General features: G+C 41.8%; 1 protein-coding gene across 11 annotated transcripts; it reads left to right on the top strand.

The window, feature by feature from the left end:
- Positions 1-13: 13 nt before the first annotated feature.
- TM2D1 (TM2 domain containing 1) lies at positions 14-22,345 on the top strand. Of its 11 annotated transcripts, none has more exons than XR_011142666.1 (8): positions 160-426; positions 1,505-1,578; positions 4,061-4,169; positions 8,564-8,655; positions 10,702-10,756; positions 12,254-12,327; positions 13,583-13,701; positions 19,841-21,096. XR_011142666.1 is itself a non-coding variant. In XM_068953377.1 (7 exons), exons 1-6 carry the CDS (start codon positions 278-280, stop codon positions 13,691-13,693), a joined length of 609 nt encoding a protein of 202 aa, XP_068809478.1. In that variant the 5' UTR covers positions 14-277; the 3' UTR covers positions 13,694-13,701; positions 19,841-22,345. The 11 variants fall into 11 exon arrangements, 8 of the variants coding, with proteins under 8 accessions (XP_068809478.1, XP_068809480.1, XP_068809476.1 ...); XR_011142664.1 differs by having other exon boundaries at positions 236-430; positions 1,509-1,578; XR_011142665.1 differs by lacking the exon at positions 19,841-21,096 and adding an exon at positions 19,132-19,348 and having other exon boundaries at positions 236-430; positions 1,509-1,578.
- Positions 22,346-27,564: the final 5,219 nt, after the last annotated feature.

Raw genomic sequence — 27,564 nt, 5'->3', positions numbered from 1 at the left:
GCGTAGACGCGCCATCTTGGCAAGGGGCAAGGTCTGCCTGCAACGCTGCCGAGAGTGCCTCAGGAGCCATGTTTGCTCAGGTCAAGAAGAGAAAAAAAAAGAAAAAAAAAGCCCAAACACGTCAAAAACCCGAGAACAACTATAAAAAAATCCCCCTCCGCCCTTCCCTGCGGGCAGCGCGGCCTGTCCCGCGGCGCGGCCCGCTCCTCCCCGCAGCGCCGCCGCCGCCGCCGCCGGGGGCAGGCGAGTCAGCTGACGGGAGCGGCTCGTTTCCATCATGGCCGCCCGGCCGGGGCGGCTGCCGGCGCGGAGAGGCGCGGCGGAGGCCCGGTTCCTGCTTCTCCTGTGGTTCGCGGGGGGTGCGACCGTGGAGGGAGCGGCGAGCCGGGAGGCGCCGCTCAAGTGCGACGAGCTGCGGTTGGGGCAATATCCTGAGCGCGGCCGGGGGCTGGGAGGCGGCGGCCGGGCCGGTTGCTATGGCGACGGGGCGGGGGGGCGCGGACCGCTCCGGCTGGAGCCGGTCCCCTCGGAGGAGAAGATGGAGGGGGGGTGGGGGGTCCTGCGCGTCTCTTGCTGCTCCTCAAAGGGCATAGACAGCCTCAGGAGCCCCCCCCCCCCGCCTCCCCCCCGGGGGATTTCGGCTAGGAAATGGAGCGGGGTGATTTTTTAAGCTTGATTTTTGGGGGTGGCGTGCGTCTCTTTGGGGTGTCTCTCGGATTTTCAGCGGTAAAACCCTGCGGGATGTGAGACAACCCCCCACTACCATCATCACCCTTCTTATTTTTCAGGACACTGTAGGGCGATGCAATGACTTTGCACAAATCGAGCCTGTCTGCCTCGGCAGCCCACGTTAACGGGTGTCAGGGGCTGCCGGCTCTGCCAGGGCGCGTCAGGCCTCGCCGAGAAAGCCTGGGCTGCTAGCAGGCGGCAGCTGTCGGCGTAGCTGCGCCTCAAAGGTGCCCGGAGAGCAAACCCTGGAAAAGTTAACTTCGTCCTCCGCTTTGCTTGGCCGCAGGACTTGAGACCTCTGCAAGTTGGTCGCTGCTCAGGTTTATTCTAGTCCCGAATCCTGGCCATTCGCGTGCCCGTTTTCAGATGTTCGCTTTTGAGTTTTGGATGTTATTGGAGATCTAATTTTCTCAACCAAATAACCTCAATTTAAATGCGCTCTGATAGCGAGATAAGGGAAGAAGACGAGATTAGTTGTGCTGTCTTGCAGCCTTTGAATGCAGCGGCCAGGACTGATAAATGTAGTAGTGCTTTCAGGTAGTGCTGACTGCAGCACTAATTAAATGTGAAGCTTATGCAATGTATTTATGTATTAAATTGATTTGGCAGATTTGCTGTATAGTAACGTGCTGTTCGTATTTTGGGGGGCGGGTAGAAAGGAATACTGACATCAAGGTACATCTTAAATCCTCAGGGGTTAAAGAGGGTGGAATAAATTAACACTAAGCCTGTAGTAGTGGTTGATATGAAAAATGTTTTCCTCAATTAGCTGAACATATATTTGTGATGATCCTAAAATAGACAATAGTACGCAGGAACCAATGAACTGTACAAATCACACTGCATATGGTAAGGATTTTCAACCTCTGACATACATTGACGGTAACAACGTTTTCCAAGAATGTGTTCAGTTTATGCATTTGTATATCTGCTAGATGATCTTTTTAAAACGTGGAATCAGTAATGTCATTGCATTATTCTGATAGCCTAAAACACTTGGGCAGATTGGATGCTTTACTAAAAATGAAGAAATGCATTGTCTTTCATTAGTATAATTGTAAGTGAGGTTTTTGGTAAATCTCTGCAATTTCTGTTATATCCTCTCAGCTCCATCCTTCGCTACAGTGATTAAAACAACTTATTTCTGTCATACTAGATTTTGCATATGCTTATTAGAAGAAGAATTGGCATGAGGCATAAGAGCCTCAAAATCTTCCTTTTTAATTTCTTTTAGGGAAAAATGGTGTATGTCATTATCAGGAGTTTGTGGTGTCATTAGACTCTTGTTTTGAAAGCCCTTGCATATGTTTTGATTTTGAAGTCTGATGCTCATTTGAGTACAGCAGATGAATACTTAAATTGGTCACTTGGTTTACTACCTGTTTTTAGCTTGTCTGATGTTCTCAGGCTTTGAAATAAATGGTCCTTGCAGGTTAGCTAATAGTATAACACTTTTGCTTTACGTGCACTCAAAATACACATCTATGCTTATCATCTCCCTTATTTCACTTTCTATAAACAATGAATAATTTTATTCACTCAGATGCTCGAGGTAGTCAAGCTTTTTCAAATACCTTTCAGAGTAATATCCAAAATGGGTCCTCCTTTAAGTTACTGAGTCCTTTACCTTATCTGAACCTGAGAAAAAACTTCTTCACTGTGAGGGTGACAGAGCATTGGAACAGGTTGCCCAGAGAGGTAGTGGAGTCTCCTTCCCTGGAGATATTCAAAACCCGTCTGGATGTGATCCTGGGCAATATGCTCTAGAGGACGCTGCTTGAGCAGAAGGGTTGGACTAGATGATCTCCAGAGGTCCCTTCCAACCTCAACCATTCTGTGATTCTGTGATCTTGGACATCTTGTCCCTGATTGTAAGCAGTCAGTCAGAGTATTCTGTAGCTGGAGATGCTTCACAACTCAATTTGTTAACTGTGTCTAACTAATTAGTGGATGTTTGTATTTAATGCAGTATGCTTTTGAACAGGAGATAAGCTTCAGAGTGAGGAAAGCTGCTTAATTGCTTATTCTTTTCTATGTCAATGTAGAGTTTTTATGCATATAACTGTCTTTAAATGGTCCCCACAAGTATCTGAACCTTCCTTTTCAGTACTATCTAAGTAATAAAAAGTTAATCTAGATCACAGTTGAAGAACAGCAATCTCTAAACGTTTTTCTAGGTCCCATCACCAAAGCAAATATGAGTTTAATTCCAAGCATCTGAGTAATCTCATTTGGTAGCACGTTTGGAGGCTTACTGGCATAATATTGACAGGAAAAGACGTGGCCTTTACTCTCTGAATACGTTTTGACTGCTGTGGGTTTCTTCTAAATAACATAATCTTTTGCTATCTTTCCTTATTTTTTTTTCTAAGACAGAATGCGGCTTTTTATAATCCTCTCAGATTAGGCACATTAAGCAGTAACATCCATGTAGTCTAGGTACGGCTCATGTTTTTCAGGTGTTACTGATACTGACTAGCTGATACTAAATTTTTTTTTTTGTCCCTATGCAGTATGGACTGATATTTAAAAAGAAAGCCAACCAAATCCATTTGTAGTCTTCCTGTAAGTGTTACTGGAAAATCAGGAAAGAAATATTGAACATGGCTGGAAGTTAGATAGAACTCAAAAGTACTGAAAGGCAGTAATAGAAAGCTAGTAATAGAAAGTGGAGGAAGGATTGGATTTTTGCCCTTTGAAACAATTTCAACATTGGATGGTGATTAATGTTCTGGTAATATATTGCAGACTTCTGGCAGATGTCACTTTGTTCTGTGATTTCCACTTTGGTTCTTTTATGAGTCAAGCCGTAGATTAGAATTACAGAATAGCTTAGGTGAGAAGAGACCCCAGGAAGTCCTATCATCCAACAACCTTCTGCTCAGAGCAGTGTCAGCACTGCATTCACGTGAGGTTGCTTCAGTCTTTGTTCAGTCAGATCTTGAAAACCTCCAAGGATGGAGATTGCACCACCTCTTTGGGCAGCTTGTTCCAATGCTCGACTCTTCTCAAGAGGAAAATGTTTTCTGTGTATCCAGTTCAGACCCTTCATTGATTCAGAATGGAACAAAACCAGAAATTGCAACAGAATTAGGGGAGCAATTAGACTTGTATATTTTGCTTAGTATGTATCATGCAAAAAGACAAGTTAGTCGTAGGTCTGGCTTTAAACAATTCAGTCACACAAGCCCTTGTATACAATGTTGCGTATCGTGACCGTTGCACAGTATAACTTCATTTGTTTACTTCACTATGTCATATGGCTTGTTAGAAAAATGCCACAATCCCAGACTGATTTTTGCGTAAATTTGAATAATTTTTCTGTCCTCAGTTCAATGTCTGCCAGCACCAAATATTACCTGTAAAGATCACCTTGGCATAGAAAAAGTCTTTACTGGAAATGAAGTTGGATTTTACAAGCCTATTGCATGTCGAAACGTGTAAGTACATTACTGTGTTTTGTAATAGTATGCCTTTATTTTCACACTGAAGTTTTTCTAAAATAGTATGATGTGTTGGCAGAAGAAAAAAGAGAAATGAGATAGAACACAGCACAGATGTTGCACAGTACTTAATGTTCTAATAAACATTATAAATAGTTCAATGATAACATATACATGTTTATACGTAAATCTGTCTCTATGTTGGACACTTGTTTGTTTGTTTAATTATGTTTGTGTCTTTGCTTTACCTTAGTACTTACCCTACTGAAGATTTGCCACGAATGCTAAGGTTCCTTTTTCACATATGCTGCAAATCAGCACAGCTGCTTAAAGGTGCAGTCTGAGGACCCCTCTCCATCCCTTCACCTGGCATACCCCATTGTATACTGAATCAGGGCAAACTCATCTGGGTTTGAACCCACTGGGAGCAGTTCCCCAGTGTGAGCTGCGGTACAGTCACATCAGTGCTTGTGCCAGCACAAGGGTGAGGGCAACACCAGCGTAAGAGAGAGCGGATGAGCAGGAGGGCTGGGCTGGGCTGGGCTGCTCTGTTCAGCACCACTGCTGCTGGTTCATGCCAGTTTGAAGCCTGTGTGAAACTGCAGTTTAGGTTGTATTGTACATGAATAGTGGGGGAGCTGGAGTCTTTCTCTAGCTCCCTGAAAATCTCTTTCAGAGGAACTACTCTCTCTTCTTAAAGAACCTTTTTGTATAATCAAAGTGCAGTGTGTCTCTTAAGGGCCTGTTTCTTCAACGTGGAAATGATGGACTTAGTTTTTCTGAAACAGATCACGAGCAATGGATACCAACAAATGTTCCAACTGGCTAGTGTTAATGAACAGAGAACACCTATCAGTACCATTTGTTTCTCTTTTATGGGATTCACGCAGGAGCTTTTTTCTTTTGTCCGACTGTGGAGTCTTTGGCAATTATAATCAGTAATCCTCCAGAGTATTCCTCGTCACTCTAGTGGGCAACTAACTCTGAAGTGGTACGTAGTGCTCAACAGTTTGCCTAACTCAGGGGCACAGCTCTGCCTCTCAGTTTCATCAGTATTTGCTCTGTACGTAGTCTTTTCAACAGTCAAAGCTCAGTGAATTCAAGGAAACATATTATTATATCTAATCAAATGTAAATGCTAGCAAACTAGACTTAGTCACATTTTTATCCAGAAGCAATTGCATTTCTGTCCCATCTGTGATGGGGACTGAGAGAAGGATGAGTTATACTAGTTTAATAAAAACGACTTAATTTTTGAAATAGATGTAATTCTTATGTTTGGGCTTGTTGTATATATTCATTTTTGTTTACTGTTTTTTCTAGTAACTCTTGTAAATTTGTGTTTTCTTTATGTGTATGGATTTAGAACTTCAAAAGACAGTATAGGGGTCTTTCTATGTTACCTTTTCAGTAGGCAGTAAAAATGGTGTGCTTCTTACGATGACTGCTGTTTCGTGATGACTATTATTTTTGATAAAATCATGAATGGCTCTACTACCAAAAGAACTTGCTGTGGCTTTTCCTGTCCTGGGACTCTTGTATGGCAGAGGGGAAGAGAAACTTTTGTGGACATGCTGAAAACTCCATTAAAGTCCAACTATGACTGTAGGAAGAGTTATGCAAGCATCCCCTTAATAAAGTCCCAAAGCCAAGTAAAAACAGCAAAAAGATTAATATTGCCATCTTTCATATGTATGTTTGTTAAAAAGTTGTGTAATCGCTGTTCATTACATCAGCCTTTTATAAGGCATTTTAAATATTACCCAAGTCTCAGAAACATTATTTCAGACAGGAATCTCCAGCTTGATATTACAACAATAAATCTGCCCCTTCTACTGCTTTTTTAGAGCATCGTATTTGAGTTTTTTTGGAAGTTGTAACTGTCTTCAAGAAGAAACAGCTGCACATAATTTGAATCAGAAAATTGGTTTGAGAAAGCATCTTTCCATGGCAGGACTGTCCTAGCATGGGGGCTGTAGGTTAATGTCTGTTCCTACCTGTAGGAAGGGGCTAATCAGCAAGTTGTCCATAGCCAAAACCTAGTGTAGCAGCAGTCCAGATTACAGTTCTGGAATCCAGAAAGTTGGACAGTGCTAGCTTTTAGTACAAGACTAGCACACTATGTGGTATGTATGTTTAAATGGGCATGCCGATGACAGTTGCTCCTAGTGTTTGTTCCAGGACAAGTTTGTAAGTACTAGGAAGTTTGCTCCAGCAAAGGAGGAGGGGGGAGTTAGGTTTGCTTTGGTTTGATTTTAATTTGATTTTTGGTGGTAGATTTTTGCTAAATTCTAGAGTTGTCTAAACTGGCACGATATTTTGTATTTTGCTTAATGTGCACAGGCCCTGATTCTGCAGACTTGAATGCATCCATCATTCCAGTATTCTCGTTCCAGGCAACGAGTCCTTAAAATGACTGTCTGTAAAATTTATGAAGTTCGCTGGGGTCAGGTCCTTAAGGATTGATAAGAGACCCTGAAAGAGCACAGAAACCAACGTGACCTATAGCAGTACTTGCTTAGTATCAACGGGCATGGAGAGCAAGAAGAAAAAGTTTTTAGCATAGTAACTGGGAGAAACGTATGCAGAGAGAATAAAGATTGGATGATGCTGAGAAACAGAAATAGAAGAAAAATTCAGAAGAGTAACTGAAAAGAAATTACGTCTTTTATCCAATTGTAGAAATTCCTTTAGATGACCGGCAAGTGTTATTTCCCTACTTGCTGTGTTAGTCTTGAGGGTTTATTTTTCGCCAAGAGAATGAGTAAGGCAAAGGAAATACAGGAGTGGGTGCAGGCTTGGTACAGTATGAACATGCTTCTACTTCATACTATATCTCTTCTGCCCTTTCAGTTTCCTGTTGACTAGGTTGCAGACTGTTCTCCTTTTAAAAACATCTCAATGCATAGGCAAGTGCTTGGTTTACTTAATTACTGTGTTTGATCAGGAACATCTCAAATTAAATTGCGTTCCTACCTTTTACATGAGAGTTGTTTTAGTGTCCTTGGAGGCTTGTTGACACTTGGCAGTTGATAAATAATTTCCGAAAGTTTACCTCAACTTTTAAATAAAACCATCAGTGTTCTTTACAGTGGAAACAAGATATTTCTGAAGAAGGTAATTTACATTACATTAGGTTCCAGGAAGGCCCAGTATGTTCTATGTTGCTAATAAGCACTAAGTAACAAATATTGAGGTAAGAGTCATGGTTTAATCACTTAATGTTGCCATTAAGTTTTAAAGTCAATAAATCTAGATAATAAGCAAAAATGTAGATCTTTATTTGGCATTAAAAGTGCTTAATAAAGGTGCTTGGATTTCTCAGCTACTGTCTTTGTGAAGCTGTAAGTTTTATTCAGCTGTTAACCAAGAGTTTAATTTGGGCTTATTAGGTAGTTGCTGCCACATGGTAATGCACGTGTCAGAACAGTGAATTATTGAATATTTTTAAAGTTCTAATTACATTTGTGTTTGCGTTCCTTTTCAAAGGCTAGCTGTTCCCCGGTGCAGCAAAGGATAATTCTAGGATTAATAGCTATGTGTTTCCAGCTAGCATGCTTATTAGCATAAAGTTCACATCAGGAGTGACTGAAAATTACTGGTGGTTAGGTGTCCACGCCACTCCAACTGTTGGCAGGAATGGGGTCGATTAGTGTAAATCTCAGAAAATCTGAGGATTCTGCTGCTTGTATCTGTGTATGTTGTGTGCCTAACAACAGGATGCTTAACTTTAGGGTACCTCTACCACAATACATCTTTGTGTGGCCAACAGTTCTCTTCATTTGTAAGAATGTATGCCGTTTACCTACCTTTGCTGTGTAAATGGATAGTTTTGTCTCGTACCCTCCTTTGGCTAACTGCTTCCTGCAGCTTCTTCAGCTAGTGGCCATGGTTCATGTCTTCTTCAAGTCTAATCACAATTATTGTCTTTACTGACATCTCACCTGTGTATCCTGTTCTGTCTTCTTGGCTGGATGTGAAACTAATGGCTACGGACAGTATGCATGCACCTCTCAGCTTTCCAGTGTTGTCTCAGTAGGGCTGAACTACTAGGAAGTGCTCTGTAAATGGGAATGTATCAGCAACTGAATTATAGCGCTCTTGACAAGGAATGATGATTTAGTTTCAAAATAAGAATCTGTATTCTGCAAGAGTATACTTGAGTTGCAGTGGCTGAGGTTGCTTTATGGAGGATGCCTCGCCAGTTTGAAAGCTGAACATTATCAATTCTTTGTCCATTAATTGAAGATAAATAAGTCGTCTTTTTTTTTTTTTTTTTTTTGCAAACTGAGGCACCAAGCAAATGAATCATTGCTTTAAATTTCAAAAATATGCTTATGAGTGAATATATTTTTGCAGTCATTGTCTACATTACTTGTGTCTTTTGGCAGAAATGGATACTCCTACAAAGTGGCAGTGGCTCTGTCTTTATTTCTTGGATGGCTGGGAGCAGATAGATTTTATCTAGGCTACCCTGCCTTAGGTGAGTTTATTCCTTATTTTTTTCTTTGGGGTAAAGGTTATTGTTTAACTAAGTTGTATGTGTATACTTATATTTTGAGTAATGACCTCTGACTGTCATTGTTTTCATACTTACAACTAGAGCCCTTACTTCCCTGTCAAATAAAATCCTACAGTATATACCTCGGCCTTCTACTCTGTGTTTTTACCGCTCAGAATGGATATGAAGTAAAATCTAGCTGTTGGAGTGAGTGGTGACAAATGGATGCATGCTTGTCTAGCAGATAAAACCTGCACAAGCAAGCATGATTATTGCCATTCGTAGTTTTGCTTTACATTGACGTTTACAACTGCATTCTCTCTGAGGCTCTGAACAGAAGCGGTTTTGACTGATGTACCAGCTACTTAAATGATGCTTGATTTTACCAGGGAAATAGTGCACAAACTTTACAATAAACCTAGTGTTTTGGGACACAGAATTTATTCCTAAAAACACGTACATTCAAGATAGCACATAGTCTTAGCAGCAGTTCTGCAAAAGCTGTGATGTTTAATAAGAACTACCTCTGGTAGTGCTTTTAGGACCTGATTCTCAGGGCGATGGTGCCACTGGCTTTTAAATTATGCACATACCTTAGTATGTTAGAACTACTTTCAGTGTCTAGGATTTTCTTTGTTTATTACTGAGCCAGATAAAGGGAAGCACATTTAAGTCTAGATAGCATGGAACAATAAACCGGGAAAAAGCTATACATGTTAGTGTCACTTCTGTTGGGAGTTTTGCATTTTTGCCCATTATATGCAAACTCCTGGGTTTTTAAAGATTATTATCTGTCCTTCTGGCTAAGCATATGTTAACATATGTGTCTTTTTTCCTTGAGATTCTATAATTAGCACTTATTTTGTCCATCTGTCTCACAAAAAGATATATTTTTGGAAGCGGTTGATAAGGTACACATTTTTTGTTACATCGGTGACTGAAAATGTATTCTAGCATTGGATTTGGAATAACAATTTGCAGTGATTACTTTTAATATATTGTAGATTTATGAATACTGTATTCTTATTATAGAAGTCCTATATGTTTCATGCTTGCCAGCCCTACTGGAATATACTATAACCAGTAACCAAAGTTATGATGGCAAGTTTTTAAGCTTTTGAAAGGTAAAGAGGAAAAAAGCAAATACATAAGAGTAGAAATGCAGAAAGATAAAATCAGTAAACTGAATTTCTTGCCAGTGGTTACTTTTTTAGGTCGTCCATGCCTTGGCAAAAGCTGTGCTACAGAAAGGTAATAGCCTTGAAATATTTTGTGCAAGTGTAATGAAAACTTTAAATACTCTTTCATTTATTTTTATTCCTTGTCTTGTGCTTAAAGGGAGCACAAATAACAAATAAACTATTGAATATGAAGAAACTAGTAAAATTGTATGGAAGGCAACCCCTTCCTCTCCCACACGCTGTGAACTAAACCGTAAGTTATTGCACTATTTTTTTCCTCCATGCTTCAGAACAGTTTATTTTCTCCGAGTAATCTGCTTGTGGGGAGGGAAGCAAGGAGGAAGAAACAAAAAATCAACTTTACCCTACACTCTAGAAACATATGCCAGGTTTCGCAAACAGTGCTTCTACACCCAGGAACGTAATGGAGAATGGCTCACCAGGATGCAGCCAGTTGCTCAAGTTAATTGGAACTGCTGCTGGAACCAGCCCTGGAGAGCTGCTGGATTTCCAAGTCACCAACTGACAGTGGTGTTGAGTACTGGAGCTTGAGAGGAGATGGTATAAGTGTCACAAATAAATATTTTAAATGGTGACTTCACTTGATGCAGAGATAATGATGCAATGAATTATGTTCACCAAAGAGTTTGATGTTATTTAGTTGACTTAACTGTTGTTTCCTAAGGCGAGCATTTCTTTAGCTGGCTGTTTCCCTTTTGTTTTTTTTTTTAATGCTACTGCCAATACTAATATCCAGGCTAACTATGTTTGATTGCTGGAAGTCTCACGCCTCAGCCACTGGGAACAAATTGTTTTAAGCATTGATATACTTTTTTTTTTTTTGCAGATTTAAGTGGCAGCGCTTCAGCTGTAATATGTTTATGGACTTTCCTTTTAATCAGGTGAAAGACCATCCTGCCACTACTCTTTCATCCTTGTAGTCATTAGGTATATTTTCCCAGTTAGGTTCTGTCTGACTTCTCCTCTTCCGTAGAGAGATTATAAACTCTCTCCTAGAGTTTATAAATCAGGCTAGTTTCACTGTGTCAGCTATGGCAGCTATCCCCAGATGGTGGGATGCTCTTCCTACAGCGTGCAAGCAGTTACTCCCCCACTCTATGCAAGCATCAAATTCTCTCTCCTCCATACGCAGCCACATAAACAGGGCACAAGGGGAGAGGAGGAGGTATGCCAGACAGATTGCTGCTCCTGAGAGAGGGGGAGCGAGAAAGAGGAGGAAGAGGTCTGGAGACCTTCAGGTGCTTGCTTGAAAGCAGGCTCACTCTTTGGAAAATGTCTGCTTTTTTAATGGAAGGTAGAACAGCACAACTTGCAGCAGTCCTGACTTCCGTGGGGAAAAGGTGGCATGGGATGCCGCACTGGCTGAGGGTGTCAGCGTGCTTGTCTTTGGCATCAGAAGTGTGCCAGCCCCTGTAAGCATTAACGAGGATATGCTCTTTAGCAAGGAACTTTTTCAAATCCTGTACAGCACAGCTTACAACTAACTTAACTGCAAAAGCTTTGTATTTCTCTTCAAACTTTCTGTTTCTGGGTAAAGTTGCAAATGTCTTCCAAATGAGCGCTTCATTCTCAAAATAGCCTAAATGTTTGTCCAGCTGGAAGCTGAAGTATTGTCTTGCAATAAATATAATACTCATTGTATTACATTCATTGTACGCGAAACTGTTGATATTTTAAAAAATTCTTACATAGCCTTTTTCTTCCAAATGTGATGTCTGCCTTTCATGGAGATCTCGCACTGTGAGAAAGTTAATCGCTATTCCCATATCTTTTCTATTAACCTTTCATTTTTTCATACAAAAGAATCCCTCACTACTTATGAATAGTGACTAAGCATAAGTGTTTTATGTGTGTGTGTGTGTACATGTATATGCATATATATATATGTGTGTGTGTGTGTGTGTAAAATCCTATTTCAGCAGAAATGTAAAAATGATACTAAGAATGGTTCTCCAAAGCAGCATGTTTTGGAGAAAATCTAATCAGTATGCTGTGACTTAAGAGATGGGACAAAGTCCTCCTCTATTCAAAAACAAATTTTCTAGCTTGAGTTGGGATTTTTTTCTGACTATATCTACACAAAGAAAGGAACATTTTTAGTAACTTATTTATTAACTTCTACCTTTCCCTTCAAAGAATTTTTGTCTGTTTAAAAAAAGTTATGTTTAAAATCTTTCAAGTGTCTTCAGGGTAGTGCAGAAATATGAATATACAGGTTGTTTTTTCATGGTTAAAGATCTTTAATTTTACTTCTGTTCTTAGAAGTATATATATTTTGTAGAATGAGAAGAGAATTTGGATGTGATTGCCACCAGAAACCTATGAACTTTATAGTAACTAGCTTAAAGAGGCAATTAAATTTTGTTTCCCTTTCTTAGGTTTGCTAAAGTTCTGCACTGTAGGATTTTGTGGAATTGGTAGCCTAATTGATTTCATACTTATTTCAATGCAGGTAAGTCGATGCTTTCGAAACAAGATACAAATCTGTTGTTGTTTGTTAAAGCTTTGATTTGATCCCTAAGTGTTTGTTAGCATTTCACCCTTAAGAACTTTTCCTTTGGTATATTGAAGAATCAAGGCATTTTTTTTAGCATAAATTGATGTTATGAATACAAAATATGAACGTAGTTTGAATTAAAATTTAGATAGTTGAGCTATCTCTGAATACCTGTAATGAGTCTACCACTTGACCATAGCCTGGAAGCTATAGCACTGTAAATTAATTGTGTCAGAACTGATGAGCTTTTTGTGTGACATATAGGGTTAGAATTACATGAGATGTCCTGGTGTTCCTGAAATAAGAACTGCCTGTGAAGTTCTGTGCTTGCATGTGTTTAATTGCTGATGGAGCCCATCACCTGGGGTGTCCAGACAGCATGCAGGAAAGAAGACCTTGCCACTTTTTTTCCTGCCTCTCCTCTATATAGAAGTCCCATATCACCCGAGACGCATGACTGTGGGATTCTTAGTGGTTAAATCCCTAGCTGGGGTGACACCTTATGACATCATGAACTTGCCAAGTTGTCTTATTCTACAGTGCATCCATTTAGCATGGATTATAAATTGACTTTGACAAACTTAGAATGCATTGTGGACGTAGAAATTCTTTAAATGTGTTTATAGAGAAATATAAAATTACATTTTTTATATAGCAATATAGCAGTCTTTTTATATCACTAGTCTTTCAAATTACATATATTCTCAAATTTCTTTCTATACTACAGCTGTGATCTTGTCTCATATCAATTACAGATAGAGTTGTGGGTAGCTTTCATCTCTCTTTATTCATCTGCCTTTTGACCCTGCATCAATTTATCAGTTCCAGAACAACGAAGCCACGATCTTCTCTCTTCCTTCTTGTTCCTTACCTGTGCAGCATTTCCTACCCTCCTTTGTTCAGGAAGAGTGCTTTGGAGCCCACTCATTCGCTGGCCTGATTTTGTGACTCAAATCCTCATCAGCTTAAACCAGCACCACAGCCGGCCTGTGTAATTTGGTTGATTAGGAGCCCTAGAGAGATGTTCCTTCAGAGACAGCGTTCACTAAAATAGTTAAACTACAGCATAACTTTAAAATAAATCTAGTTTCTGTTTGACTAATTAAGCATGACTAATTTTATGATGGGAAAATTAGCAGTAATTGAGATGTTAGCACAAAGTGTATATTTCACTTCATATTGAAAAGTCTTGGTTCTTTTTCTCTTGCAGATCGTTGGACCTTCTGATGGCTCTAGTTATATTATAGATTACTATGGAGCAAGGCTTACGAGGCTCACTATTACCAATGCAACTTTCAGAAAAATGCAGACGTATCCTTAACCCTGGCAGTAAGTGTCACGTATGCATCTAATTTTACAGATGGATCCAGTCGTCCACTGAAATTGCTGATGACTTATTAATTATACTTCATCAGAACTGTATATTAAATGTTGTACATTGAACAAAGATGATAAAATATGAAAATTCATCAAGAGAATGAATTTACCTCAAAGGTGCCAACTTTCTTTGTGACTGCTCTATTTCTGTGAGCACACAGTTTGCTGCTATGTTGTATCATTTGTGAAGTATGCAGACTTTTGTAATTTGCACTGTTGACATTCGGCATCTCAGTATAATTCACAGGGTTAAGCGGGGAAGGAATTGTTCAGCAGAACATCTTTGCTGATTCTTAGTCCGTTGAAATTGATGAGACATGGATGTTAGTAGGCCAGAATTACCCCTGGGATCTGATTCCAGAACTATTCGTGGCAGTTTGAAAGTTAACTTAAAAACCCTAAAACACAAATTGCTTTTCTTTCTATCATGTTAGTTAAAAACCACATGGCCCTAAATTTTGTGCTGAAAGTCCACTATGAATCGCTATGAAATTCCATTCACTTGAAGATTTTTTCCCATTAAGGTTAAAGAACAATCTTTGTAAGGTTGCAAAATTTGATCAGTCCTGATCAACAGTAGGAATATGGATTAAAAAAAAAAGATCCGTATGTGACGCATCTCAGAAAGGAAGGTGGATGTTGGAGTGCGCTGAGGTTAGAATAGGGCATAATTGCTTTGCTTATTTTGATTCCCCCCCCCCTTGCAACCATCCATATTGAAATGCATGCCGCCTTTTTCCGACAAGAAATTTGTGTCTGTTTTGCAGATACAGAATGTCAGAAATGTGAATTCTTTGCATTAATAAAGCCCTTGAAAATTTCTTCTTTCAAGTGTGTACTTGTTGATAAATGAATTGTGTTTCAGTGAAATACATTCTGTGTCCTTCAAAGTTGTTTTACCAAATCCTTTAGGACAGCTAAGATTTACCTAGATTTTCCTTTAAATATATATATGCACACTGAGACAGAAACAGTTTCAACAGAATCTTCCTACTATTTGACTAATTTCAAATATTCCTTTCACCTTCTTATGAAAACCTGGAGTAACTGAATGAGAAGTTCATTTTAATAGCGTAGATTTTTTTTTTTAATAATCTGAGAGGAGGGGAGGTTGTTTTAGATGAAACTCTTAAAATGTTATTAATGTGTCTGCAATCAGTAGTTTTAAGAGAATTACATAAACCAGATTCCTAAACTGATTTTTTTAAAGTGCAATTTCTGGTTTTTAGTCTCTTTTCAACCTACATTAAGACTGGTGCACAGAAAGTTTTGCAAAGCAATCCTGTTTTTGTCCAAATAAGCATAACTGGAATACCTATCACATAATGAGAATGAACCACAAGGAGTACCTTATGCTTAACATTTCTACTTTCCTTCACTTAAGGCATAGTTCTGCAATACCTGCTAACGTGCATTTTACGTGTGGGTTCAAAGAGACAAGAACTCTCTGTTAGCTTCGTTTACTTTTCTTATATTCACTGCATCTCCCTTTTGTCTCTCTTTCACTGAACGCTCTTTGTGCATGTCAGTTTTTTTTTCCCCTGAAATTCACATTTTCAAAAAGGTACAGGAAAATGGACAGAAAAGAAATATTTGAATCAAATAAAATTCCATGATTAAGATCACCCTGTGACTTGTCTGCCTTTGTTTTTTAAACCTGAGGTCGATGATACAGCTGTGAAAAGAGGACAATATCATGAACAGTAAAATAAAAAAGCCTTGGGCAACTCTCTCACACAAGGTTTCATTCTAAAATACACCTTCATGTGTACAAGCAGCAGAGGGCTTGACTCATGGGCTTCAGCAGGCCGTGTTGTGCTTCGTTATCTGTACAAGAAAACAGGAGCTATTTTGTGCGAATCAGATGAAAATACGTTTAGTTATGAGGTCCATCAGATAGTTTGTTTCTCCTAAAAATAAAATTGTCATCAGAGAGAAAGAGTTGTTAAGTTAGTTATTAAGTTAGTGTTTCTGTAGAAACAAATGTATGTTATTCCTTTATGTCAACTAACCTGGGAAATAAAGAACGATACAGGATTCTTTCATCCTGATCTTCTGTTATGCCAGTGCACATTTGTGTCAGGTCTGCCTTGTTTTTTCACACCGGGGATAATGAAGCCAGAGGTGACCAGACGAAAATGCTTTGAGTCGTAGCAAATTTTATTTTCTGTTCCCTTTAGACTTCATTCTACTTAATTCTCTGGTCCTGCACTAACAACTCTCCACTTCTCTTTCACATCTCTCTGCTTTGTCTGTGAAGCCTTTTAGAAATTAGCGTCACAGGTAACATAACTTTGCAACTTGTATTGGATACTGTTGGAATTATGTGCCATGCCTGAACACGCTTGTGTTTCTATATGCTTATTTAGCTGCATAGCTGAAGTTTAGAGGGGGTTAACTGAGGAAGCAGATAGTACTGCAGGGCCAGTAGAGAGTTAGTGAGGTCTTTCTTTTCATCTTGTAATTGTCAGATATGGCATGTTTACCATAAGGACTGTGAAAAGCGTGATGCAAGATGTAAAGCTGTCCTACTGTGTTAATAATAAATTGGCTACAGTAATATTTATCGAAATGTCTGTCCTATGATGATTTTCTGTGTTGCTGCCTGCTTTGTCATTCACCTGTCAATCAAGTTGCCCAGCCTAGTGTTTCTGTAGTTCTGATTGCTCCTCCTGCACGAGAATGCTCTTCTCCCTGGGTTGTAGCTTTTCCCCCAAACGGTTGCAAAACAGTAAAAATAATCAAACATGTACTATGTCATCCTCCTGCCTCATTCCCAAATAAGATGATAATCTGCTTGTTTTGCAGATATTCAGGAATCCTTTCAGCATTCCAACAAGCTAAAGCTAAAGACCTATTGTTCTGTGTCTGTAAAATAGAGAACGTGAAGAATAAAGGCCAGAGTTCAAAAAAAGAAGTTGAAGTGCTTAGCCTTTAAAAACCTGTATAAAGCTATTTGTTGAAGATGCTGCAGATCCAAGCCAGGAATTAAATCCAAATCTTCCCTAAGTGCCAGTGCAGTTCAGTCATTGCAAAACCATGACTCCATAAACTTGTCTTTTTTTGTGTCTCTGTTTTAGGATTTTCTGCAGTGTACTTAACCATGATGTGAAAGTACAGGAAGTAGTAAAAACATCAGCTTTGGGCACGCTGCATTCACTCACACAGTGCAAAAGCATACAGTATTAATAAATTACTCTGAATTGTACTTGTTTGATTAAGTCAACCTGTGCATCTTTCACTTGTGTGCAGAGCACATTTCCAAAGAGAATGGGTTTAGAGATACTTTAGAATGCAAATTCTCTGGCTAGCTATTCCTCTGGCAATTAAGACAATGCTATGGCAACTTCCTGTGACAATATTTTGTTATCTTAACTGTTTTCCTCTCTACCAGCACCCACCACTTAATTCATGAAGATATCACTTCTGCTCTCAGAACCTGATAACACCTTAAAATGTTAGGTTTTATTATGTTTCCAAAGATGTATTACTGTATGCCTGCCAGTAAAACTTCTCAGCTCCACAGGAACGTCTTTGTGTTTGAAATGCTCCATTAGAATTTTTTTGGAGAACATCTGTTGTCACCCCATCAAGAATTGTTTCCTTTGTTCCTCAGGAGTATATTCAGTTATATTTGCTTACGCAGCTATGTCTACTCAGACTTCTTGCATGTCTTCTCAGTTTTTTTGATATATATTTTCAGATTCCTTAGGTGTTTAGTCCATCTCTGCATTGAGAGCCATTCCTGTTGCTTCCTCTGCAGTTTTCAGATCTGTTTTCTCCACAAAATGATGTTGAAAACAATAAGGTTGGGTGCTTAAGCACCCAACTGGGCAAATGCCAAAGGCAAGATTTTGCAAGTGACCATACATTTACATTGCCTTGTAGGACTGTCGCAAATTGTGTGGTTGCCTATTATTTCACTAATACATCATATAGTCTTTCAAACTCGGTGTAGTCTCATCTGTAACTACTTTTCCATTTTCATTATTATAAATGGTCACTATATGGCTTCTTTAAAAAAATGCATCATTTTAATTCATTTAAATCATGCTTTTTAAGCAGCTGTTATGTTCTGGGCATGTGCTTTTTCAACCTGCATCAGAGTCTGCCAGAGGTGAAATTCAAGGAAATGGTCTGTTTGCCTCTTCTGCAAGTACTGCCCAGATCTGGGGAGGAAAAAGGCTTAACTTTAGGCATATGCTTAAGAGCTTTGCTAGGCTGAAATTTGATCAAGACTCTTCCCACTTTCTTCCCCTCAAACCCATCTGCATTACCCAGCGAGCCTTTCTAGTCTCCATGAATTAAAAAAGAAAATTGCGTTCCCTGTGGAAACCTTAGCATTGAAAGTGTAAATAGCTTGTAATAGTCCCTACAGTTCTACAGCATCCTAGTGTGACAACCTTTTTTCACCTCGAAACTGCTTTTCTTTGGCTTTTGTTCATACATCAGCTCTGTCTGTTCCTGTATCAACTACTTGCAGCCTTTCTTCCACGTGTTCTTAAGTTCTCCAGGAGGAGTTAGACTTCAGAACTGAATCAATATGTAGAAACGTCACAGTATCAGATCAGGGATTTTTTTTTTTTTTTAATATATGAAGGAAAGACACATTAGGGAGGAATAGATGTCTATGAGAGAAGTTGTGGGCTTTCTTTTCTGCAGAAAGTACGTCTGCGATTAAAGCCATGCCTTCTCTTTGCCTCCTGCTTCCTGAAGGTGGAGCCAAACCCCCTATCAGATCTCCAGATCTTCTGAAGTTGTTCTTTACCGTACAGCAAAGACTTAGCCCTCCTGTATTTTTCCTTGCAGAACAGGGACAACTGGAAAGTGGATATGAGGAGTCTGTCTGGCCAAGATGCATTTTGCACCATGTTCTTTCTCTAGACCTCAGACTTTAGCAAAGAAAAAGAAAGGAAATATACAAATAAAAAGGGGCAGTCTAAATGCTGTTTGCACCATCTGCGATGAAGATCTATTTCCACAAACTCCCAACAAAACAAAATAATTCAAACATACTGCTTGTCTCAAATACACACTGTCTGCTTTCCCCAGGATTTATGATTCTTGCTCTTTGTGGTTCATTATATCCTGGGCATACTCATGCTCTGATAATTCTCCATTATACCTCTGAATGGCTGCTTTCAAGATTACAGTGCTCTCTGAGAAGCACAGTTCTCGGCTTCTGCAGATGCATATGACACAGCAGAATTTTAGGCAGTATGAAAATTATAAAGATCAGTTTCCATTACTGTAATTACTAAATAAATCCTGTCTTTAGGAGGCTTAGAACAGGCCTATTTAACCTTGATTTGAACTGAGACTTGAACCAAGTTTGATAAGTTGAACACCGATTGCTTTCCCTTTTTTTTCTTTTCTCTGCAGCGTGGTAACTTCGTCGGGAGGGGGCTGGGGAGGGGGAAGGGATCCAGCGTACCTCCTGCATTCGGTCTGTCGGGGCGGTGGTGGTAATCAGGCAATATACCTGTCCCCAACCAGCAGCAAGACTAAATGAGATCCACATTTTTTCACATCTGAAAAACACCGTTTCTCCCCTTGGAACCTGTGACTGCGTCTCCTACGCAGCTGTGCTCCAGGACAGGTGTGTGAGACGGCTCTCAGGCAGCAGGGCTGGAGAGCGGAGCTCAAAGTACTTGGGAGAAGTGTAAGATGATACGCTCTCTGGAGGGCTGCAGCAGCAGGTCCCATCTTTTCTGTCATTTGCACCAACTTAGTTAAAGGGGCTGGCTGAACTGGTGCTTCCCCTTCATGTATCTGAGATGCCCTGCGATGGCGGAGAGCTGAATTGCCTCCAGCTGCCTTGCAGGTCAAAGCAGTGAAAACTGAAAAAGCCATTGGCAGCACTGCAGACAGAGGTTGGGGCTAGCCTGCTGTAGCGCTTAAGCATGTCAAACTCTTCGCTGCAGGCCAAATAGCAGCTTTGATATGGGTGGCCACTACTTGCTTAAAAAAGAGCCTAGCACAGCGTGTTCGTTCCCCTCTTCATGAACCTGGTCTGTGGTGGGGGTTTTGCCCCCTAGTCAGTAGAGTAGCAGGAATGAAATTACTAATGTATTCTGTTTCCTTCACACAGCGTCGTCTTCAAAGTTGCTTGACTTTACTGTGGGGAAAACGCCGTGAGAACATGTAACAGGAGGCCACGGACCGACCGCTAAGAAGCGGCTGAGTGTTCACCTTGAACCTGCAGGGACTGCCTGCTATACGGACTGAACCGGCCCGGGCAGAGGCCTGGGGAGTGCCGGGGGTGCAGCGGTAATTTTTTTAGGGCTTTCATTCCATGGTCCCATTGATTATAACCCTATTAAGAGGATGATGCATACGACTTTTAAGTTACTTTATTAACTGAGTGTAAGCAACAGATGTGCCACGCTAACAACATAATTGCTGGTGTGTCTAATAGAGTATGAAAGTACAGTGTAGTGAATTTGAAAGGTTGTGGTAATCTAAGAATGTTAAAAGGGAAATGTGTGCCTGGGGGGTGTGGGGGCTGGGGAGAAAAACGACTTACTTGACATTCACTGTCTTCCTCCCAACTCCTTTGCTAAAGTAGGAACAGAATCGGAACAAAAAAATGTTTGTTTTACAGCTGTACCAAGTTACGGCGTGGACTCGTGCTCCCCCCCCTCCTCTCCCACTTGCATCAAGTACATCCTGTACTTTTGGCAACATGTTGACTGGATATTTAAAAGCTGTGAACTGTTCTGAAAGTTTCACATACTGGGTTATGGGCCATGTGTGTTTGATCAAAATTCAATTACTGCACTGTACCATGCTTGGAAACCTATCATCCCAAGTTATGAAGTATGACGAAATAGGCTAATCTAATTGGTTCAGTATGGGAGCAGTATCAACCAAGCTTGTTATGATAAATAGCTTCCTGTGTTAAAGGTTCTCTAGAGCTTAAGTATCTTGGCTCACCTCCCTCTACAAAATAAGAATAGTGTTCCCTGGGAACAGTTACATCACTGTCCCTTTTCTACATTCACAATTAAAGATTGCTAGATTTTTTTCGTCTTGCTATTCCTTGAATAGAAGAGCTGTGGCCATCTACCCCATTCCCCACTTCCCTCTCTTTCTTCTGTCCTCAGGTTAGGCTGTCTCATCTTGTGCTTACCATTAGTCTACACGTTTGGTTCCTGCGGTAGGCAAGGCAAGCTTGACTAGGATGCTAAAACTCGCCGTGGCCTGCAGGCCGGGGTTTGTGCGCTGCTGTGGTGGTACATGGGATGCGCGTGTGTTTGTATGCAGACTGGGAATGTTTGATGTCAAGTTAAATGTGGAAGCACTTTAATCTTTTAAGCATCTAATAAAAGAACGTTTGTACAGTGACTTTCATACCTATGGATTTGCTATTATCGTCTTGAAATTTTATTTCATCGGTAGTTAAGAGCAAATCCAGTGTGCGAGCACGCAAGAGATTACAACTAGGGATGGACTGTGTTCTCAGCCTGGATTTGTAGTCACTAAATTTGTCACTAAGACATGAGCTGTCTGCCTTGAGGTGATACGGCTTCATGATTTTATCTGGTCCAGCTTTGGCAGGAAATGCTTATCTCGGATTTTGTTGTCACAGAAATAGCGTCAAGGGAAAAACATGGAAAAGTGGCTCATTACGCTCTGGCTGCTTAATTTTTTACCTCTCTTGAACCACACCCCCTACATGCGTCTCCTAACTCAGAAATCCCCTGCAGGCAAAATAATTGTGTCATGACCATTTTATGAAGGCGTAATATGGGCCTGATCTTGTAAGTACCTTTAACGTCGATGAAATGTCTCCCAAGAATAAAGTTATTCACATACTTAACTGTTGATAGAATCAGTCGTTATGCTAGTGAGTCTTTGTATTAGCCCCAAGGCTCCTTAATACCTGGATTATGCCTGTATGGTGATTAATGCCTATTTACTATATCTGTTATCCCACTGCAGTTTGCTCTTCAGCCTTGATTAAGCCTTTTGCTTTACCATTTAAAATGTCCTGCTTAACCTTCTGCTTACAAATGTACATAGTGCTGAAGTCTGCATTTTTAACTAGAACAAGTTCTACCATAAATAATAGCATTTAATTTTAAAGTGCAACAGCTACAGTCACTTGATCAAATGACAAAGAACAGCAATAACAAACTGGGGAACCCACGAGCTTTTCACAACAAGTATCTGTGTCCACGCAGGAGAAAAAATATACGTTCCTTTTTTCTGATTAGCACTTTCTGTACAATTCTTTATTTCACGTTTCTTAAAAAAATATCATTGAAAGAGGCTAAATATTGACTCTCTGTGTGATTTCCCCAAATATCTTTTGAAGGAGATAAACTGGATTAATCTCTCTTTATAAAGTTCCCCCAAGAAAGCTCACAGACACAGAAGCTTTACCTTCAAAAATAGAATGTGACTGTAGGCACTTATGCTAATCTCTTTTTTGGCAAATCAGCTTTTTTGTATTGAATCTTGCTTGATTGAATAGCACTGGAGCTGCCCGAGTAAATGCTATTATCAATGTACAGTAATTAAGGAAATAGTCCTTGTCACTCTAACAGTGTCCAGGCAGTGCCTACTGTAATAAAGTTAAATGATAAAGAAATCTCTTCAAGGTGTAGATATGGGAGCGGGGCTGCTTTTGATATGCAGTAAAATGCTGCAGTGTGGAATTAGAGTTGATGGGGAAATATATAAATGCCTGTGGAATTCATGCTAAACGCGTGCTCAGTGCTGAATGCCTAAATAGATGCTTAGCGCTAAAACACATAATTGTTTAATTTGTCATGTAATTTCCTGACTCAGGGCAGTTGAGCATCTCCCTGTCTCTGCCCTTAAAAAATGTGTGTGAGAGAGAGAGAGGGAGAGACCCTTCCATCATGCAGAAACTTCAAAGATCTTTTCCCCCCTTCGGGCAGCAGCCTGCACAAACGATAAACCTTGCTTTAAGATCAGTGGAGCTGGGCTCTGCCAAATCCGTTCGGGGAGAGGATTCCAGTGAAAAGGACTTATCGTTCCCTCCCGCACCCTTCCGTTTCCACTTGCCGCTTCCCAGCCTGGGAGGTACTTCAGTGGGTCGCAACTGTCCAACAGGACCCGAGGAAAGAGATTCCCCAAGTAGAAAGACAAAACCCTTTGGAGATCTGCTTGCATTAAGGCTTTACCACATGCACCAAGAAGTGTAAAATGGAGTAAAGTTGAGTAACTCCCAGCAATCGGAAATGCCACCTAATAAGCAAATAACTCTGACAGGCACTGCCGGAGGTTTCTCAAATGCAGCCCCACGTAGAGATCGTTGCACAAAGCTGCTCCGGCCTTAGACACGCTGAGGTCTGCATCTGATAGCAAAGATCTTTTGTCCAATGAAAATACACCCAGAAGGTGTGTTGTTTAATGGGCAGTAAATAACCAGGGAATATATTTAATCAAGATGTATGCTGGGAAGCATTGCTTACGTAAAAATACATGCATTTCCAAAGAGCCAGCCTGGGCAGTGAATGCTCAAAGTGATGTAAGGGAAAGGCAAAAAGTACGTGGTGAGGCTGCTAAATTTCCTCCCAGTACACACAAGACACACATAGGAGGATTCTGGCCGCTATATTCCTTTTCTGCCCAGTCTGTGTTTTACCTAAACTCTGTGTATAACAATTTCATCTTTCATAAATCTGGCTGTTTTGCTTGGGCGTTTCATTACGTGGGATTTTAACATTCCCTGCAACACTCCGTTTTAATGCATTGCTGTTCTGAAGGCTGGGCATCATAACCTTTCCATTAAATCTTGACACAATGAAGTGTCTTCTAAATAAAATAATTCAGAGGGATTGATCCAGTGAACTTGAGGGTGCACATTTTCAATTATTTTTTTAAGATGGAAGTGTTTTGCGCATATTGAGCACGAGCTTTGTGGGAGTGGGAGGGAGGGGAGTTCCAGCTCGAAAAATGGCCTGAAACGCCAATCCAGCGAGAGCTTACAGAAACGCGTAGAGGGAAGCGAGCATGTGAGCCGTCTCCTTGATTTCAGCACGGCAACGAAATTAGCTTTACTGGCTCTGGGCCTCTCTTCTGTTGCAGGTAACACATTAATGTTCTGCATATTGTTCCAAAGGATTTGTTTTTTAACTACCCCTAGGTCGACCTTCAGAAGTGTCTGTCTGAATCTGAGCAGAAGTGCTCTGGTCAGAATTCAAAAAATTATAGCACAGGCAGCGGGTTTTTTAATTGAGGCATGCCAAAATACCAAAGGCAGATGCTTTTTCATTCTGTAGCTCCTGGATACGCAGTCTACTTTTCTGTTTCAAGGACAAAGGAAACACTTATCCAATTAGATGAGGCATGAGATTGTGACATACGGGCTCTTTCCTTAAATAAAAAAATGTTGGAAAAAGATATTTGACCCTAAGTCAATAAGTGCTATTAAAATAATGAATACTCCATAAATCCCACCATATATACAGCTCATATTAAGCGCTGCACTGTTTTTGTCCCTGAGAAGGCTGTGAGACTACCTAGGATAAAGCCCTGCACAAGTTTCTTGTGCAAATCGCATTTTAAAGGCCTTACTTTTAAAACAAGATACACAAACGCGTAAGCCAATTAAATTGCAAGGCAGACTTCGGCTCTCGTTTCAGGTTTGACATCTCTATCAAGTCAGCTTAGATGATACCAGACATGATCTGGTTGTCAGAACCACTGAATTTCCCTACACGCTCAACAGAGACGAGTGAATTTCTTACTCCTCTGACGAGGTTCATAGAAACCAATTTTTTAACAGAAACATGGTTTGCTCAAGGTAATTCGGCTTTTATATGGCACCAAGAGGAAACGGTTAATGACTTATATGTATCGCATCTGAATCATAGGCATGCTCAAATCACACTTGAATTTCTGAATGAGGAACGTCACGTATCTTTGTCCTAAGATGTCATCTACGAGTTGCGGTCCACGTAGTTTGGCTCCCCGTTCAGGGAGATGGTGGCAATAGTTGAACTTCAAAATAATTACAGCTCTTCTATCTTGAACTTTAAAGCTGTGATATGCTTACTTTATTCTCACAGTTTACCAAACAGTTGAAACTGTTGACTGATAATTGCTGCAAGTTTCTGATCCTCCTAAAGAGCGAAGAGCCTCCTCCATCCTCAGCCTATCGTCCAGAAACATTGCTTTGTCGAAATTAGTGTTAGCAGCGATACACACAGGGCTTGCGTCTCAGCTGCCGGGAATTCAATTTGCCCATTTAAATTACTAACAGCAGTTTACAATCTGATCTGCTCTCTGCCCTTTTCTGGATATCGTTGCTTAAAGCAAAGTTCCAGTATCTAATCAAACCGGGTTTGGGGTTGAGTGAGACTGGAACAAATGGAAGTGACGGTAAAAATTGTTCCCGCTCTCCCGGCTAAGTCCAGCTGCCCTTCTTTATTTCACTCCACCTCGGTCGCTGTAGCTGCCTTTGGCCCTTTGCAGCGTTCGCTCCTGCCGCAGACTACTGGCGAGGGTTATTAGTCATGTATGACACCTAATGAAAGCAAAAGCCGCGGTGTTCTTGGGGACAATTCAGCACGCTCGGACCCCCCTTCGGCCCGGTCAAGGACCAGCGCTCCCAGAGCTGAATCGGCCCCAGCTGCGGCGCAGATTGACCTGGAAACCGCATCTGCGCCTGCTGGCAAAGGACCAGCCGGAAGAGCGTCGCGGCCCTCCCGCACCGGCAGCATCGCCATAAATCCCCGCGGATGGGAATCCCCGGACGGTGCGTTGAACAGGGGAGGAGCAGCAGGACGGCTGCCCGGGTCTCCTGGAGACGCGTCCCGAGCGCCCCCCTGCTCATTTGGTCTCACAGAGCTGCCGGGGGTCCGGGCAGAGCAGCGGGCCGCGACTTCCCATCGTCTGAAGCGCCACGCAAGGCTACCTGCCATGCACCATCGCCAGCAGCGAGGGAAACGTCGCCAAGCTTTGCTGTAGACCCCCCCCACCTCCCCAAACCCCAAAGGTCATCCGAAGCAGCACTCGCTGTGTGGCGACTGCCGTGAGCCAAGGTGTAACGTGACTTGAGGCCACACCGCCTTGGGCCAGCTCAGCACTCTCGCCGACGGGCTGAAACCTCGTGTAATCACATTACCGCCGCGCTCGTTGCTTTTAAGGGAGCTTTTATAGGGCCTCTTTATTTCTGCCGTTTCGATGCCCGTAAAAGTCACCTGGAGCCCAGCGAGGTGAGGACGAAACACCATGACGTTTCACCACGTTTGTATATCTCTGGCACAATTTGCGTGACTTGCGTGGCGACGTGCCTGATCGGGAGGAGCGAGAAATGCTGGGTGCAGAGGTCCCGTGGCCGCCGGTGGGAGGAGAACCAGCAACCGGAAGGGGGTCACGTTCTGCAAACCCGGCCGGGCCAAACCGGTCCCCGGTCGACAAGGTGGGTGAAGGCGTCTCTGGGTCTCAGCAACGTCCCTCTCTGATTATCACGAAAACAAAGCGGGTGCCAAATAGTTTTAAAGCAGCCCATCTATTATAGATGATTTTTCTGTTGGTTTTAAGAAATAAATGGTCCTATTTAGCATTCGAGGCACCGAGGAGGCAGATCGGTAGCGTGGCTCTCAATAAATATGTTGCCGCAATAAACTTTTTTAGCACTTTACAGTTCACGTCTGATCCATGCTGACCTTTTTTTTTTTCCTCCTAGTTAAACCTTTAACTTGCAAATGAGCCATTTCCTACATTAAACCGGTATATAGCAAAGGAGGAAATTCTACCCGCGCTTTATAGGAACTTGCTGGTGACTGAACTGTCTATCACGGCCTTTCCTAATTGATCTCTGCTTGAATTAAATCTGACCAATGCCTTTCTCCTAGGTGAACGGAAAGGAGACGGGGCTCAAAAGCCATCGTGCCGCTGCCCAAGCAGGTTGCGTGTGGCGGGGGGAAGGGAACGATTCATTTTGTGCACGCAGGGGGAAAGGAAGACGGAGGCCAAGCGCCTCCAGCACCCCAAACCCGCAGTTATCTCCGGCAGCTGTTTCCCCAGAGCGGTGTTTGTTTTAAGGAACCCATTTTGGATGGGCTACACCAGCCCCCCGCGACCACCTACCCCTGCACTGCAGCAAAACCGACTTTTCATCTGTTTTCTGCCCATTTTTGACCCAGTGCCTTTCAAGGCATCGCCTTCTGGCTATTTTCTTCTGTACCGGGCAGTAAGCCACGTCGCGTGAGCCCTCCTGGCCGCCTTCGCCCGGCTGCTGCCGACGACGGGCCCTCGCCGCCTTCCCGCCCTGCGTCCCGGACGAGCCCGCTCCTTGCACTTCCAGCGCCTGAAATGTTTAAAAATAAGGAAACCGCCGCACGTCGCCAAGCCCCAGCCGCCAGCCCGCTCCGGCAACTCGGGCTCCGGCCCCGGGGGCGTTTTCGGGGCCCCCTGCTCGCCCCTTAGCAGGCTCCGGGGCGGGTTGCACGCGCAGCCGCCGCGCTTCCCGCCCGTTGGGGAGGTTAACAGCCGTTAACCGGAGGTCGGGCGCCGCAAAGAGAGCCGCCTGCGCCGGGGTGCGCACCTGGGCGCCCGCAGTTCCTCCCCTTCCCTCAGCTCCTTGCGAACAGACTGGGGGGGGGGGGGGGAAACCCTGGCAGTATCCGGCAAAAGGCCAAAATAATGAGAAAGCCATGAATCACGTTGCTTTTCTGCACTTCAGTGCAAAAGGCCTCGTTCTCGCTGAAAGCCGCCGGAGCTGCACGAAATAAAAAGCATCCTTGGGAGGGGAAAAAAAACAACAAAAAAAAATCTGTTGTAAAGTAATTTAATTCTGGCTGACGAGCTGGATAAAACCTTCATTTGCTAGCA

Source organism: Struthio camelus, chromosome 8, assembly GCF_040807025.1.
Source record: "Struthio camelus isolate bStrCam1 chromosome 8, bStrCam1.hap1, whole genome shotgun sequence".
Classification (NCBI taxonomy): domain Eukaryota; kingdom Metazoa; phylum Chordata; class Aves; order Struthioniformes; family Struthionidae; genus Struthio; species Struthio camelus.
Note: the sequence above shows the minus strand (reverse complement) of the source record. Positions and strands in the feature narration are given on the sequence as shown.

Bases quoted from the DNA above. Each gene is read 5' to 3' on its own strand.
- TM2D1 (XM_068953377.1), top strand. From the start codon at position 278: ATGGCCGCCCGGCCGGGGCGGCTGCCGGCGCGGAGAGGCGCGGCGGAG. The intron at 427-1,504 runs ATATCCTGAGCG...AATTAGCTGAAC, and splicing joins GACGAGCTGCGGTTGGGGCA to ATATATTTGTGATGATCCTA. The intron at 12,328-13,582 runs GTAAGTCGATGC...TTTCTCTTGCAG, and splicing joins TCATACTTATTTCAATGCAG to ATCGTTGGACCTTCTGATGG.